The sequence below is a fragment of the Mytilus edulis genome, chromosome 9 (genome assembly GCF_963676685.1).
Source record: "Mytilus edulis chromosome 9, xbMytEdul2.2, whole genome shotgun sequence".
In the NCBI taxonomy this organism is placed as follows: Eukaryota; Metazoa; Mollusca; class Bivalvia; order Mytilida; family Mytilidae; genus Mytilus; species Mytilus edulis.
This window is the reverse complement of record NC_092352.1, coordinates 32,971,974-32,989,416: the sequence shown is the minus strand read 5'-3', so window position 1 is coordinate 32,989,416 and position 17,443 is coordinate 32,971,974. Positions and strand designations below refer to the sequence as shown.

The 17,443-nt window shown below is 32.2% G+C and overlaps 2 protein-coding genes across 7 annotated transcripts in view; one reads left to right on the top strand and one right to left on the bottom strand.

Annotated features, from left to right (window-relative positions):
* The window catches only part of LOC139488172 (3-phosphoinositide-dependent protein kinase 1-like), a 28,107-nt gene extending 11,785 nt beyond the window's left edge, over positions 1 to 16,322 (bottom strand). Inside the window, exons 1-10 of one of the 3 annotated variants that reach the window (XR_011655935.1) lie at positions 16,065 to 16,322; positions 11,271 to 11,394; positions 10,578 to 10,620; positions 9,087 to 9,224; positions 8,207 to 8,351; positions 7,592 to 7,701; positions 3,065 to 3,155; positions 2,305 to 2,373; positions 1,619 to 1,715; positions 1,043 to 1,216 (exon numbers count right to left, since the gene is read on the bottom strand). Coding sequence is in view for 2 of the 3 variants with exons in the window: in XM_071273618.1 (XP_071129719.1) it covers positions 1,043 to 1,216; positions 1,619 to 1,715; positions 2,305 to 2,373; positions 3,065 to 3,155; positions 7,592 to 7,701; positions 8,207 to 8,351; positions 9,087 to 9,224; positions 10,578 to 10,620; positions 11,271 to 11,375 (972 nt within the window). In the remaining variant the exon portion in view is untranslated. Of the gene's footprint in view, positions 1 to 1,042; positions 1,217 to 1,618; positions 1,716 to 2,304; positions 2,374 to 3,064; positions 3,156 to 7,591; positions 7,702 to 8,206; positions 8,352 to 9,086; positions 9,225 to 10,577; positions 10,621 to 11,270; positions 11,395 to 16,031 lie in introns of all 3 variants that reach the window. The other 2 variants (XM_071273618.1, XM_071273619.1) reach the window with 2 other exon arrangements.
* Positions 16,182 to 17,443, top strand: part of LOC139488171 (myocardin-related transcription factor B-like) — a 71,574-nt gene continuing 70,312 nt past the window's right edge. The window contains exon 1 of one of the 4 annotated variants that reach the window (XM_071273612.1): positions 16,182 to 16,513. The gene's annotated coding sequence lies outside the window, so the exon portion shown is untranslated. The remainder of the gene's footprint in view (positions 16,514 to 17,443) is intronic. The other 3 variants (XM_071273613.1, XM_071273617.1, XM_071273616.1) reach the window with 3 other exon arrangements.

Genomic DNA, 17,443 nt, shown 5'->3' with positions numbered 1-17,443 from the left:
AATCTAAGTACATTTTTAGATTCAGCATATCAAAGAAGCCCAAGGATTCAATTTTTGTTAAAATCAAACTAAGTTTAATTTTGGACCCTTTGGACCTTAATGTAGACCAATTTGAAAACGGGACCGAAAATTAAGAATCTACATACACAGTTAGATTCGGCATATCAAAGAACCCCAATTATTCAATTTTTGATGAAATCAAACAAAGTTCAATTTTGGACCCTTTGGGCCCCTTATTCCTAAACTGTTGGGACCAAACCTCCAAAAATGAAACCCAACCTTCCTTTTATGGTCATAAATCTTGTGTTTAAATTTCATAGATTTCTATTTACTTAAACTAAAGTTATAGTGCGAAAACCAAGAAAATGCTTATTTGGGCCCTTTTTGGCCCCTAATTCCTAAACTGTTGGGACCAAAACTCCCAAAATCAATCCCAACCTTCTTTTTGTGTTCATAAAACTTGTGTTTAAATTTCATTGGTTTCTATTCACTTATACTAAAGTTATTGTACGAAAACCAAGAATAATGCTTATTTGGGCCCTTTTTTGGCCCCTAATTCCTAAACTGTTGGAACCAAAACTCCCAAAATCAATCCCAACCTTCCTTTTGTGGTCATAAACCTTGTGTCAAAATTTCATAGATTTCAATTTACTTAAACTAAAGTTATAGTGCGAAAACCAAGAAAATGCTTATTTGGGCCCTTTTTGGCCCCTAATTCCTAAAATGTTGGGACCAAAACTCCCAAAATCATTCCCAACCTTCCTTTTGTGGTAATAAACCTTGTGTTAAAATTTCAAAGATTTCTATTCACTTTTACAAAAGTTAGAGTGCGAAAACTAAAAGTATTCGGACGACGACGAAGACGACGACGCCATCGTGATAGCAATATACGACGAAAAATTAAAATTTTTGCGGTCGTATAAAAACTGCTTGCAGGGCTCGTACATCTTCTAAAACAATTAGGATAAGTGAGTTCACTTTTTGACATAAATTATAAGGTGACAGATCAAAAGAATATTGAACTTAATATAGACATACTAACCCGACTCCATAATTCATCTGGATTGTCTTTTGTTGCTGGTAAATATGGAAGTAGTTCTGGTGGTTTTTGTTCAGATAAATGTTCCCAATCTATTCCTTCAAAGAAGGGATGAGATTTAAGCTGTTCCATTCCACCCAATTCTTCACAACCAAGTCGTTGTGTAGGTTCTATAACCTATAAATTCCAAAACAAGCATTATTAATGTATTTTAGCAAGTGTTTATTTTTGGTTGCTTCTTATTGTTAAGTTGCCTTATCAATGATGTGTACTTCTCTGAAATATCCTTTAAATTATATTAAAAAATTTGTGGGCATCAATAGCTAGTTTGAGGGTGAAAATCTTCAATTTTCTAATCTAATGCAACTGATAGTTTATTAATTTTATGCATATATAAATATTGTGTAAGATGTTAAAGCCTTTGAACCAAGTTTTGTTTTATGAATGGATTAACAGGACATCAGGACTAACAACTACAAGATTTAACATTGTGTGCATGTTCTTCAACTTCTTTTGGAGTGTCTGAATAATGGTAATTACAAATTATAATGTATTCATCTTAACTATTCAACTACTTACCAGTAATTTTTCTACCAAATCTCTGGCTAGTGGATCAAAGCCATCTGGAAATTCATATTCTAATTTCTGGATTTTTTGGAATATTTGAAATTCATGACTGTAATGTATAAATAATAATACAAAAACAATCAATCAAAAGTACAATCTTGCTTCAAACATCACATAAATTTCTAACAGACTTACTTGAAATAAGAAAACTTTGCAAATAAAAATTTCTCTATGTAATATTTTCATTACTATATAACATTATAATATCTGTCATAGATATAAAATGATATAACCTAAAAGTTCATCTAACTCATTGAAATTACAAAAAAAACTAAATGAATTGTAAAGAAAAAAACATTTTGTTTGATATGATGCTAGATGGATGTTCATGTCCAGCAGCAAATTAAATACACACTCAGAACGAGAACATGATCATGTAATATGAATATTAACACAATTTGTTCAAGATCAACACACTGAGCCAGATTTTTAGTGTGCTAGTTCACATGGTAACAGTGCACAGGAAGACATGTCATCATACAAAGAAACAATATTCTGACTACGGGCCGACAAGTATTTGCTCTTACTCCTTGATGAAGACAAAAGATAAGATTATTAATATGACTAAAAATTGGTGTTAAACCTTATAATAATCATCTAAATATACTGGTACATTTCAATTAAATGATAGTACTCACCCTCCTCTGAATGGTGGTAGTCCAGACAATAACTGATAAATAATACAACCTAAAGCCCACAAGTCTGAACTGAAAAAAAAAGACATATAAAAGAAATTAGATAACATGTGTCAATAAATTGCTTCGCTGAGCGCAGCTGGATACAATCGCAGCTGGATTCTATCGCAGAGGTCCAACCCTGAACAGTTTGGGCAATAATGTACGCAATATTTGTGCTTGATACAGTTCTGAATTTGGATTGTAATTAATTATTTGACACACAATAGGTTTCTGAAACAGAAGAACTGTAAAGAACTTAAAATTGGTTATATAATTTGAATTTGTAAATTTATTGCTGTTGAGCAAAACACTACGCTGTTGCAAATTGACTCCCCCCCCCCCCCCCCAAAAAAAAGAGGTTAACTTCCCCTTTTTTGCAATACTCTATGATGTTGCGAATTGACCACCGCCCTAACCCACCTATACTATAAAAAATAATATGTTTACCACCCTTTTTTGCTTTTGAGCAAGCACTATGCTGTTGCCTATTGTCTTGTTATTAAATGTGTCTTGGGACGACAACAACAACGCAGACAAAATAGACAACGACAACATGATAGAAATATATGACAGTCGTACTAATATCAGAAATGCAATAAAATAAGAAATGTTATACCAATTGACTCTACATTGAATAATATATTCAAACTTGTTTCTCCACATACATATATTATATATATTATCAGAGTTTTAAAGTTTAAACTTTGCTAGTTATACTAACCTGCTACAGACTTGTTTACTGGTGAGAACTTCTGGAGACACATACTGGGCAGTTCCTACAAAAGAATTCTTTCTCCGTTGTGTATGGTGTTCTGAAAACAGAAAGAAGAAATCTTATTGCAGCAATTGCTTAGTCAACTGTTCTAACTTTTAAGGCTTTTATTACGAAGAAAATAGCGACAGGAGAGACTTAACAAAATTAACAAGTGAAACTGTGAGCTACTGCTCACTGATGATACCCCCGCCGCAAGTGGATAATTTTAATAGTGTAAAAATATGCAAGTGTTCGGTAAACAGGAAGTTGTTGAGTGATGAATCTGAAAACGCATCACACGGTATACCTGACTTGTATAAATCCTGAAACCAAATTTCAGAAATCCTTGTATTGTAGTTCCTAAGAAAAATGTGACAGAAATTTTCAACTTGGTTATCATGTGTAAAATAGTACAAGTGTTCGGTAAACAGGAAGTTGTTGAGTGATGAATCTGAAAACGCATCACACGGTATAGCATACTTATATAAACCTTGAAACTAAATTTCAGAAATCCTTGGATTGTAGTTCCTGAGAAAAATGTGACGAAAATGTTCAACTTGGTTATCATGTGTAAAATAATACAAGTGTTCGGTAAACAGGAAGTTGTCAAGTGATGAATCTGAAAACGCATCACACCGTATAGCTGACTTGTATAAATCCTGAAACTAAATTTCAGAAATCCTTGTATTGTAGTTCCTAAGAAAAATGTGACAGAAATTTTCAACTTGGTTATCATGTGTAAAATAGTACAAGTGTTCGGTAAACAGGAAGTTGTTGAGTGATGAATCTGAAAACGCATCACACGGTATAGCATACTTATATAAACCTTGAAACAAAATTTCAGAAATCCTTGTATTGTAGTTCCTGAGAAAAATGTGACGAAAATTTTCAACTTGGTTATCATGTGTAAAATAATACTAGTGTTCGGTAAACAGGAAGTTGTTGAGTGATGAATCTGAAAAGGCATCATACAGTGTAGCAGACTTATATAAACCCTGAAACCAAATTTCAGAAATCCTTATATTGTAGTTCCTGAGAAAAATGCGACGAAAAATATTCATGGGACGGACGGACTGACTGACGGAAGGACAGACAGAGGTAAAACAGTATACCTCCCTTTTTTCAAAGCGGGGGTATAAAAAGCCATTTTAAATTTAAAAGCATAAATATTCTTCAAAATTCCTGTTGTCAAAATTATCAATCGTGCATTTTGGCAAATTGTTAAATATTGCAATAACAAATAAACACAAATTTCTAAACATACAGAGCACACTGATCATCATTGAAATTTATGTTGAAAGACAATATCATGGTTTGATTACAGGTATCACATTATAATCTTGGCATTGTTAAATGATTCGTGACTATGATGTCAGGTCACAAGAACCCTGCCAGAACAAGAATGTGTCCAAAGTACATGGATGCCCCACTCGCACTATACATGTTCCATGGACCGTGAATTGGGTAATAATCTAATTTGGCATTAAAATTAGAAAGATTATACTATAGGGAACATATGTACTAAGTTTCAAGTTGATTGGACTTCAATTTCATCAAAAACTACCTTGACTAAAAACTTTAACCTGAAACTCCCCCTTTCATTTTCTATGTTCAGTGGACCATGAAATTGGGGTCAAAAGTCTAATTTGGCTTTAAAATTAGAAAGACCAAAAACTTTAACCTGAACGGACGCACAGATAGACGAACGGACGGACAAACGACTACTATCATAGGTGGGGCATAAAAACATGTACACATTACAATCAATCACACACCAAATATAGTTGACCTGTTGCTAATAGAATCTGAGAAACAATAACTAATTATGAACGAAACGATGACCATGAAAATGACATAAGGTCAAAGGATCCTAGCAGACAAACATGTACACATTAACATCATTCCAAAAATCAAATTCAGTTAACCTATTGCTTACAGTATTTGAGAAATGGACCTAACAATAAGAAACGTTTTGTTGAACACTGATCCGTGATATCAGGTTATGGTCTGGTGAACCCAGTCTGTAGAATATGTTTTAACCAAATATAAAACTGGATAAAACAACAGTGCATACACTGAAATGACTGCTTTAATAATCATGTTTTAATTTTATGTTGAAAGTCTTTAAAATTAAGATTTTACTAAAGATACTACTTAAACTCAAATGAAAATAATGTCAATGAAAAAAATAAATTCATTAATCAATTAAGCATAATACAATGAAAAGTTTTTTTTGCTGTGGATACTTTCTCTTGATCATAAAATATAAAATAAGTTTTGACAAGTTATCCATATCTAAACAAAATTCGTTTCAGAATCAATCTTATTGTGATTATGACAACAGAATAACAACATCAATACACTGATATGGGAGGGTTACATAGTTTGTTATACAACTTATTACCACCTGAGGCCTCCGTCAAAGAAAAGAATTCATCTAGTTTAAAAAAAAATTACATTTAGTATTTGGCATACATTAGTATAACAGTAAAAACTGTAAGGTTCAATACAACTGCATAAAATGTTATGAAGAAATAACTAGAGTGCACACACTGAAATGTCTGGCCTTCTTTACTAATCATTGATATTGTATTGATAGTCCTAAATATAAAGCTTTATTACAACCGTCACATAAACTTAACATTGACCAATGAAACTGGCCAAAACTCAAAAACTAACTTTGACCACTAAACCATGACAATGAGGTCAAGGTCAGATGACACCTGCCAGCTAGACATGTACACCTTACAATCATTCCATACACCAAATATAGTAGACCTATTGCATACAGTTTAAGAAAAACAGACCAAAACACAAAAACTTAACTATAACCAATGAACCATGAAAATGAGGTCAAGGTCAGATAACACCTACCAGCTGTACTCTTACAGTCCATCCATACACCAAATATACTAGACCTATTGCTTAAAGTATCTGAGACATGAAGAAATGTTTGTTCTGTTCTATAAAGATGTAAAAACATAAAGAACAAGTGAAACTGCGAGCTACTGCTCACTGATGATACCCCTGCCGCAAGTGGATAATATTAATAGTGTAAAATTATGGAAGTGTTCGGTAAACAGGAAGTTGTCAAGTGATGAATCTGAAAACGCATCACACGGTATAGCTGACTTATAAAAATCCTGAAACCAAATTTCAGAAATCCTTGTATTGTAGTTCCTGAGAAAAATGTGACGAAAATTTTTAACTTGGTTATCATGTGCAGGAAGTTGTCGGGTGATGAATCTGAAAACGCATCACACGGTATACCTGACTGATATAAATCCTGAAACCAAATTTCAGAAATCCTTGTATTGTAGTTCCTGAGAAAAATGTGACGAAAATTTTCAACTTGGCTATCATGTGTAAAATCATACAAGTGTTCGGTAAACCGGAAGTTGTCGAGTGATGAATCTGAAAACGCATCACACGGTATAGCTGACTTATATAAATCCTGAAACCAAATTTCAGAAATCCTTGTATTGTAGTTCCTGAGAAAAATGTGACGAAAATTTTCAACTTGGTTATCATGTGTAAAATCAGACAAGTGTTCGGTAAACAGGAAGTTGTCAAGTGATGAATCTGAAAACGCATCACACGGTATGGCTGACATATATAAATGTTGATACCAAATTACAGAAAGGGTGGATGTGTAGTTCCTGAGAAAAATGTGACGAAAGTTTCATGGGACGGACTGACTGACGGATAGACTGATGGACGGACTGACAGACAGAGGTAAAACAGTATACCCCCCCTTTTTTAAAGCGGGGGTATAATTATTTCACTAAGACTATGGCATGTATTATTATCATTGAGAGACCATTTTTTAATGATTTCATTGTCTACTCGCCAACTACATATTTTAACCTAAACCCACAAAAGATAGGCAATGTATAGTTGTGTATAAGCTTTTAGGTGTCATATCATATTATATTTTTATTATTACAAATTTCTGATTTCATTTACTTAGATATTTAATTAAATATTAATCAATTAAATCAAAATCAATCATATTATGTACTTTGTTTTAATACATTTTTAATGTACCCTAAAAATATAGTATCCTGTTTACTGATAAACTTCCTGTTTGCCGATTTTGGAGCTGTAACTTTTCCGAAAATGTCTAGGAGTATTATATGACCAATAAACTTTTTTCCTCTCGTTTCTTGGACCACAAAGGGGGTGAACACTATATACAAATGCACACTATACATACCAAGAAGGTATATTGTTTGAAAATTATATTGTTATTTTTTTTGCTCATTTTGGGCCCAGTGATTGGCAAATAAATTATTTGTATAAAAATTTAATTTTACACTTCAGACTGCTTTTATGTAAAAAATTGTTCATATCATTTATAAACTTTTAAAGAGGTAGCACATTTTGTTTTTAAGTTGCTCTTCTAAGATGAACTAAAACATTAAAAGCTTAACTGCTGAAACAAACATGCAGCAATGTATATCATATATAACACATTTAAGTTAGAAAACACACCTTCCTCTGGTTTTATCTCTTCTTCTTTATTCAAGATCTTTGCACTGCCAAAATCTGTTATCAGTATGTGCATATCTGTGTTTAATAAAATATTTTCAGGCTTCAAATCTCTGAAATATAGAAAAAACTTTTAAAAAAGACCATTCTTATGTCAAACAGAAATATTGTATAAATATAAGTAGTGTAAAGGTTATCTTATTGGGGAAAAAAAGATAATGTGTATCTATGAAGACACACAATCACTTAGCGTACATGCAACATTTAAACATCAAAAGTAAAAGAGAACAGTGCTTTTGTTGCTATTCTTCATCACAAAATCACAATGATGAAAAAACACTCATCTAACTGAACATTCAAGGCTTCCCTAGCACCTGTTAACTTTAGCTAATTACATAAAACAAAAGGATGAATGTATTTTTTTTTAATTCATTTTAAGGTATTCCAGAAAAAAAAGTAATTTAGTTAATGCTTTATCAAAGGAATCGATCCCATTCAGGTTTTTTTTTACATAATCCTAACATGATGTAAAAAAAGAAGTCAGCTTTTTTTCCCATATAATAATCTTTCTTTAAAAAAGCTCAATTTACAGACATTCAGCAACTATGAAAATCTTACCTATGAATAAAATTTAAACTGTGCATATATTCTAAAGCATGTACAATTTCGGCTGCATACCACTGAGAACAAGGTACATCGAATGACGACAACTTATGTAGATAATCCAGAAGCTCCCCTCGTTCTGCATAGTTTAACACAAAATCTTCATTTCACTAAGGAATCAGAACTATACTAAGTGAAATCTTTGAAATGCCACTATATTGAATTATAATCATAAAAGATGACTACTTTGTCGAATTGATCAAAATTCTGAACTGTATTTCAGAAGTAGTTGTTTATTAGAATCTGTTAGTATGGTGCTTCAATTGCCATCATGGTAAGTTTTCATGTCAATATGAAGTCATTTGTTAATAGCAGTGAGGTGGTGGTGGTTTGAAAGCAATCTTTAAAATGACCATCACCCATAAAATTGCATTTTACTTTGAATATAATTTTATTTGAACTTCAAGATATGCTCTATCCAATACATTTACAAACAAAGTGCCATCATTACCCTCCCCCTTCCAACCCCTATATTATTTTCCTGGAATATCCCTGACTGTGTTGGTATATACATTCTTTTTTTTAGACATGTATAAAGAAGACTCGGTTGTCGTTATTATCTATTTCATTTTGCTTAGTTTAGTGATAAACATGTAAGAACTTTCCAAGACTGCTTGTTTACTATATAATTGTGTGTGAGATCTTGCCTATCACTTGACACCATATTGTGACCTCTAAGGGCCAGATAAAACCTGTCAAGTATTAACAAAATGTTCAATCCAAAAGGTGTTCTGTTTAGATAATGCAGAGTGTTGCTGTGAATCCATGTCTACTTCTATTCATTACCATAATATAATGACTTTTATAATGAATTAAATAACCTTTAAAAGGATACATAATCTATCTGTATCTTGAAATGTAAAATATAATCTAATTATAAATGGATGATTCATCTTCATTAAAACTTCTTTTTCTCTCATCACATATTGTGATTTCTTTTCCCTCATTATATGTCTCTTTTCTAAAACTTTAACTGAAAAGAAAAGAAAAATGCCTAAAAAAATTTAGTCTTAGATGCATGATTTTTTTATTAGTTGTTAGTGGCTTTGAACTAGCTGTCAGTTAATTGCAAGCACTCTCAGAACTGTTCCTCGTGTCTTTTTGTTGTTGGGATGTACAAGTACCTAGCCACATTCACTTGTATCTTTGTCCATCTGATGAGTTCATCCTTTTTCAACTGATTTTCGTAGTTCGTTCTTATGTTGTACTGTTATACCACAGTCCCAGGTTAGGGGATGGGTTGGGATCCCGCTAACATGTTTAACCCTGCCACAATATGTATGTGCCTGTCCCAAGTCAGGAGCCTGTAATTTGGTGGTTGTTGCTTGCTTAGGTGTTACATATTTTCATTCATTTTTTATATATAAATAAGATTGTTAGTTTCCTCATTTGAATTGTTTTGCATTGTCATTTTGTGGTTTTTTAAAGCTGACTATGTGGTATGGCTTTGCTCATTGTTGAAGGCTGTACGGTGACCTATAGTTATTAATTTCATTTTGGTCTCTCGTGGACAGTTGTCTCATTGGCAATCATAGTTATCATACCACATATTCTTTTTCATATTTGAACATTGAGAACAGCTTGTCAAACAATAAAACAATTTTGTAACAGTAAAATTTTCATTTCAAAAGAATTTCTAATTAAAGAACCTTAGTGAGAGCGCTCACATACCCAACATCCTCCTATTGTCACTGGAAAAATAAAATAACTCTCAGAAAAATAATTGTATAAGAAAAAAAATTTGAATCACAATTTTCTGTCGATATGCACATCTACATAGTATGTCCTTATTATCTACAAAGTTTCATGAAATTCTATTGTGTGGTTTCAGAGGAGTTACGATGACAAACTGTTGCAGAGGTATATTGAAGCAAATAAGTTCAAAGGCGCGTAACTCCTAGAAAAAAAATGAATCAAAATTTCCTGTCGATATGCATATCTACATAGTTTGCCCTTATCATCTAAAAAGGTTTCATGAAATTCTGTTGTATGGTTTGAGAGGAGTTGCGATGACAAGAAACAGGACTTACGGGTCATGAATATTATACCCTCTGCAACTTCGTTGCATGGGGTATAAAAACATGATTTACAAAAAGTTATTACAGAGATATGTTTCGCCTTTTTGTTGTTTCGATAGTAAAATGCACATGTTTAAATCAAAATAGCAATACTTTATCATTAAAGTTATGCAAAAAATGTGAAGTCAGTGAATTTCAGAACCATGACTGTAACATCTAAAAAACTCTGTAAAGTTTTAGGACATATTTGTTTTCTCTATTATTCAAATAAAAGAATTTTAAATAATATATTCTAATGTGAAACTTACTTGCAAATTCAGTTCCAGTTTCTACTTCCTTTGCTAAATATACCTAAAAGTAACATCATGAACATTGCAATGTTATGTATTTTTTACAAAACAATTTTAAACACATCATTAATTTATAAACTAATAACTTAAATCTTTAATATTGTCAAAATTGTTAAATCTTTAATATTGTCAAAATTGTCATTTGATAAATTACAATATTGCCAATGTAATAAAAAGAATAACTTATCAAAGAATTCAAATATGGAAAAATATTTAACTTGTGACCGAACAACACTGATAATTAACTCATGTGCTGCACACATTTGTGAATTAATTTAATGTGTCGGTCGGTCACTCGTTGAATATTTTTCTCTATTTGAATTCTTCGATTAGTTATTCTATAAGTAATCAAGATACACAAAATTGCAAGTTTTCTTCAATCCACGAAAATTGATACTCGACAAAATAAATGATTCCACTGTATTCAAATAATGTAAACACTGTCTAGCCCCCCCCCAAACAACATTTTAAATGACAGGCTTTGACTGAAAATATATATTTGTTTAAGTTAATGCTTTGTTATAAATACAAGTGGGTATAATTCTTCCTTTTTAAAATTACTTGTAACTAAAAGAATGTACATGTTCTTGTAGTTCAAGAATGCATATATACAATGTATATGCAACTTTGCTTTCAAGATTTAATACTTACTGTAGAATATGAACCTTCTCCAATGACCTTTCCAAACATAAAGTCATTTGGTGTCTTTTTCACTGGCTTTTTATTGCCATCACCTCCCTCTTGAATTTGAGACATTTTTCCGATCAATATATACCTATAATGTGAAATAGCATGTTAATTTTGATCTTAGGACAAGTAAAATTAATGATCAATAACTTTATAAACTTGTTTTCTACAAATCTATATACAATGTACTAAAATTATATCAAAACTTTTTGATGTTTTGTTTCAGATTATATGCAACTCTATGGGCCATTTAGCCAATAAATAATTCATAACCAACACATAATTTATTAAAGCAAATTCTAATTAATTTTCACCATTATAAAATAAGTTAGCCAGCACTCAATAGACACTGAATAGTACACCAGGACTGAGGTCACCATACAGCCTTTATTAATAAGTAAAACCCATACCATGAAGTCTGCTATAAACGGCCCAACGTGAAAATGGAAAACAATTCTAACAAGAAAACCAACTTAACCAGATGCACCGCAGGGCGCACCTTTATACGACCACAGAGTTTGAACCCTGAACATTGGGGCAAGTATGGACACAACATTCAAGCTTGATACAGCTCTGAATTTGGATTGTGATTAAATAGTTGACACAACACAGGTTTCTGACACATAATGAATGTGGTCTAAGAACTTAAACTTAAAACTTTAAATTTTAAATTGGACATTACCTATTATGGTCCAATATCCAAAATCTAAATACATGGTTAGATTCAACATGTCAAAGAACCCCAAGAATTCAATTTTTGATGAAATCAAATAAAGTTCAATTTTGGACCCTTTAGACCTCAATGTGGACCAACTTATAACCTGGCCCAAACATCAAAATTTAAATACATGGTTAGATTAAGCATATATCAAAGAACCCCATACATACCATTTTTATTGAAATTAAACAAAGTTTAATTTTGGACCATGATTTGGACCAACTTGAAAACTCGGCCCATAATAAAAATAATTATAAGTACATGTTTAGATTCAGCATATCAAAGAACCCCAAGGATTCAATTTTTGTTGAAATCAAACAAAGTTTAATTTTGGGCCACGATTTGGACCAACTTGAAAACTGGGCTCATAATAAATAATATAAGTACATGTTTAGATTCAGCATATCAAAGAACCCCAAGAATTAAATTTTTGTTAAAATCACACTTAGTTTGATTTTGAAACCCTTTGGACCTTAATGTAGACCAATTTGAAAATAGGACCAAAAATTAAGAATCTACATACACAGTTAGATTCGGCATATGAAAGAACCCCAATAATTCAATTTTTGATGAATTCAAACAAAGTTTAATTTTGGACCCTTTGAGCCCCTTATTCCTAAACTGTTGGGACCAAAACTCCCAAAATCAAACCCAACCTTCCTTTTGTGTTTATAAACCTTGTGTTTAAATTTCATTGATTTCTATTTACTTATACTAAAGTTATTGTGCGAAAACAAAGAATAATGGTTTTTGGGCCCTTTTTGGGCCCCTAATTCCTAAACTGTTGGGACCAAAACTCCCAAAATCAATCCAAACCTTCCTTTAGTGGTCATAAACCTTGTGTCAAAATTTCATAGATTTCTATTTACTTATAAACTAAAGTTATAGTGCGAAATCCAAGAAAATGCTTATTTGGGCCCTTTTTGGCCCATAATTCCCAAACAGTTGGGACCAAAACTCCCAAAATCAATCCCAAACCTTTCTTTTATGGTCATAAACCTTCTGTTTAAATTTTATAGATTTCTATTCACTTATACTAAAGTTAGAGTGTGAAAACCAAGTCTTCGGACGCCACCGCTGACTATTGCAATTGTTCTTCTATTGTAAATTCCGCCAATTACGGAGCACTCAAAAGTCCGATTTTTATATCATTTTTCTTAAATTGAAATCTGTTTTGACTAACTTTAATATTGATATTATTAGATAAGCTCAACATGAACTATACGGAGATGCTTGTTGAATTGATTATAACCTTTCACAGTTGAATAACAAACTTATTTGTTGAATTAAGCTATTTCTGAAGATCGAAATAAAGACATTTGTCTCATTGACACTCTTATTTAAATTCACAACCAAACCTACTCAATTTTCAATGTAAAGATTACCCCACTCTCCCTATCTCCTTTCAGTAATGATGGAAATAAGACCCCTGAAATTGTAATTGAGACAGCCAAAACTTTATACAACCACAAATACAAGCAAATGAAGCAACTCAAGAAAATCCTAACCATGCTTACCCTCCACACGAACAAGAAATCCTAGTGGGAAACACAAAGTTGGTATAAATAATAATTGGTTGAAACAGTATTCCTGGTTACATTTTGACAAAGACTTTAGTTAGGATGGAGCATTAGTTGATGTCATGCTTTGCAAAGTTTGTAACCAGCATCAATCACACGGAAGTAATGGTAGTCAGACATGGTCTACTGTAGGTTATAAACTGTTGCGCAAAGATAAGATACAAATCCATCAAGATCGTGAACATCATAAATGTGCAATAACTTTAGATATGGCACACACCCTTGATGACATGGCTTCTAATATGTCTCCTGGTGCACAAAAAGCAGTGAAGGATGCTCTGTAAGTTTTATTTTTTATTCTGCACCACTTGACATATTTGGATCAACAGTTGACAAAACACAGACATTAACAAAAATATTAACTGTAAAATTAAACTGTGATGAAGTTAAATTTGAAAAAATTCTTGATCAATGTGTGACAACCTTCTTCAAAAAGAAAAACAGAAAACTTGTCAATGTCTTTTTATATTTCTTTGCATTTGAACTCTTCTTTGAAAAAATCTGTAGTTCTGGAAGAGAAATGAATATAGTAATGACTATTAGTGCTCTCAGTTTGATTTTAACTTATAAATTCTAAATAAATGATTTTTAAACTAGTATATAATAGTATAGACTGTTGAACTTAGCTACATGCTTGCTAAAAATATGTCATAATGTGGTTATATTAAGTATTTGATTTTTTTCAGTGAGAACGTGCTTAAGTGCCCTTTTTTAAAAACCCGCCACTCATTTTCAAATTCTAGCTGGAACACTGTCATAGGACTAAATAAATCGATATGGAGCACACAATAAACAACTAACATAAACATTAGCCACAAAGCAGATATAAGAGTACACTAAGTTACAAAAGTAGTTCAAAGCCAAAAGCAGCATGTAAAGAAATCAGGTTATCCCCACTAATACATCAGAGTGGAAAGATGTAACATCGGGAATTCCACAAGGCTCAGTATTAGGTCCCCTGTTATTTGTTCTATACATAAATGATTTGCCAGATTGCGTGACATCAGATGCCTACTTATTCGCAGATGACACAAAAATCTTTAGAATTATTGAAAGCAAAACAGATCAAACTATATTGCAAGATGATCTAAAAAATCTCGAGAAATGGAGTGATACATGGCTGTTGAAGTTCCATCCAGAAAAATGCAAACACATAAATATAAGTAGAGGGGTAAGAGAAGAAAAGACAAGTTACAAACTATTAGGTCATGATATAAGTAAATGTCAAGAAGAGAAAGATATTGGAGTAGTAATTGATGAAGATCTAACCTTTGAAAGACACATATGCGAAAAAGTGAACAAAGCTAATTCAACTTTTGCCGCAATTAGAAGGACATTTAAAAACTTAAACGAAAAAATCTTCATACCTCTATACAAAACATTAGTGCGAACACACTTAGACTATGCTAGCTCTGTATGGTCACCTTTTAAAAAGAAATCCATCGACAAAATCGAAAATGTACAAAAAAGGGCAACACGACAGATACCAGGATTCAATAAACTGAGCTACCCGGAAAGACTGAAAAAACTGGCAACATTGTAATATAGAAGGGTTCGAGGGGACATGATTGAGACATATAAGATACTAAATGGTAATTACGATCCAGAAACGAGTTCTTTCCTTAAATTAATTTCAAGCACTGAAAATAGACATACATTGTAGCACAAGAGTAAACTGTTTCACTAAACAGTAATAAAATCATTCACCAACGATTCAAAACAAGTCTGAGGAAAACAGTTTTTCTGTAAGAATAGCCAAATTATGGAACAAGTTACCAGATAAAGTAACTAAAGCGCCATCTATAAACTCATTCAAAAATAGACTAGATAGATACTGGGAGTACGAAGAAATCTATTGTTCTGATTATCGAGCTGAATTAACTGGAAGCAGCATCAGAAATAATGGAGACAATATTCAATTATATGAGTCTGGTGAAGAGGAACCGTGAGGATCCTGTACCGGAAAACATCATTAAGTAAGTAATACACCTTATTCTATTGGTTCCCTTTGACTGGGCATCACAAAAGTTCCCGTAAAATTGTGACGTTATAATAGAAACTATCTGACATGACAATGGAAAAGTGATTGTTGTTTGACATCAAAAGTTAGAGGAAGACAGATTTTTTGGTCAAGTAGGACAAATTTCTAAATAACCATAAAGTGTATCAGACACTAAAGTATCAAACTGTACACATCCAACAGATTTAGTGAAAGTTATCCATGTGCTATACAAATTTGTCAGTCCAAACTTCAAATTTACAATGAAAATCTTTGCATATTTATCTTTTTAATGGAAAGGGAAATGAAACAAAAAGTCACACCCTTTGAAAGAGTACTGTCATCAAAATTATTCATTATACAGATATTGGGAATGGACATTTGTTTGGGTGTATGCAAAATTCACTGTTAAAACAACGTAAAATCACCCAAAATGATTGTGGTATGGATCATTCAATTACCAGTTAGAAACACATATCTGTTATCGCAAAGTAAGTCTAAATACAAAGTTAATTCACTTTCTTTAAAATTTCAACCCGGCATCTTCTTATTTTTGTCAAATCCGGAAGTTGAAAGGTAACCAAACGCAAGCGCATTTGCGCAAGATCTGATGAACATCCTTATTGCATCGGCTTTTCAATGTTTTGGAGAAATACATAATTCAAACAATAGTATGCATAAAGTAACTTATAATTCAACTTTCATTTAGCATTTATATATCAGATATTCACAAAACAAATTTGTATCTATTTATAGCATTTACAACATCCGGGACTTTCGTGAATGGCGGATGACAGAACCTATTTCCGGAATCAAATGTGAGGTTGTTTTTCATACGAGAAACAAGATCTACAAAAGACAATAACTTGTCAATTGCCTGATCTGATTGCCAATAAATCTAAAGTACTAGGTAATGTTACAGATGCCATAAGTATTTACCATGTAAATAATTTACAGCAAATTTTGTCACTGTTTTTGCAACTGTCTGAACTCAGAAACATAACTTTATCTCTTGTGTCTATATTCCTAAAGCCATTTCATTTGATAGTACGAATTTGGTAGGTTCTGTGAAGGTAGTTACCTGTTTCTTCTTTTAAAACCAAACCTATCCTGGTAGGCTGATACTAGTTGATAGTGAAATTATCCAACTTGTAGCCTCCATCAGAACACAAGTTGTTTACAATGAGCCTTGAAAACAGATGCACCTGAATCTGGGTACCTTCAGCAAAATCTAGTTTACTCACATTCAGGTTTACTCCCTTCACTTTTGCATCCAAATTATACATGACCTCTTTTTAAAGGTTTTGTGTTGTATCATAAATTTCTTATGCACCCGCCCAGGAACATACATTGTATATTGACAGGACTTGACGCTACCAAATTATAGCTGATTTTATCATCAGAACATATTCAATAAAGATGCAATACAGAAACTGACATGTGTTAGAAAAGTACTCGCTATTACCCTAATAGTTTCTGGTGATATCAATAAAATGTCATTCAAATATATACATGTACACTGTAGTTTTAAAGTGATGCCAGAGTATCAGACTTGTTATCTGTCACTTCAAATTTGTTATAATCGAATTCATTTCTGCACAGAATGGAGACAGGATAATTAAAAAATGGTGCTGATTGCATTCCCAAATTCTCACATTTTAAAACATTTCACATCAAATAAATCACACTTATTTATTTACTATTAATTTGCAATATGCAGGGTTTTCCATTCATTTTGGCCTAACAGGCCAAAATGAATAAGTAGGCGGTCAATGGAAAGACATTCATTGAAATCTAGATTCAAAATCCTGGCATCTGGTGAATTTTAAGACAGTATTTC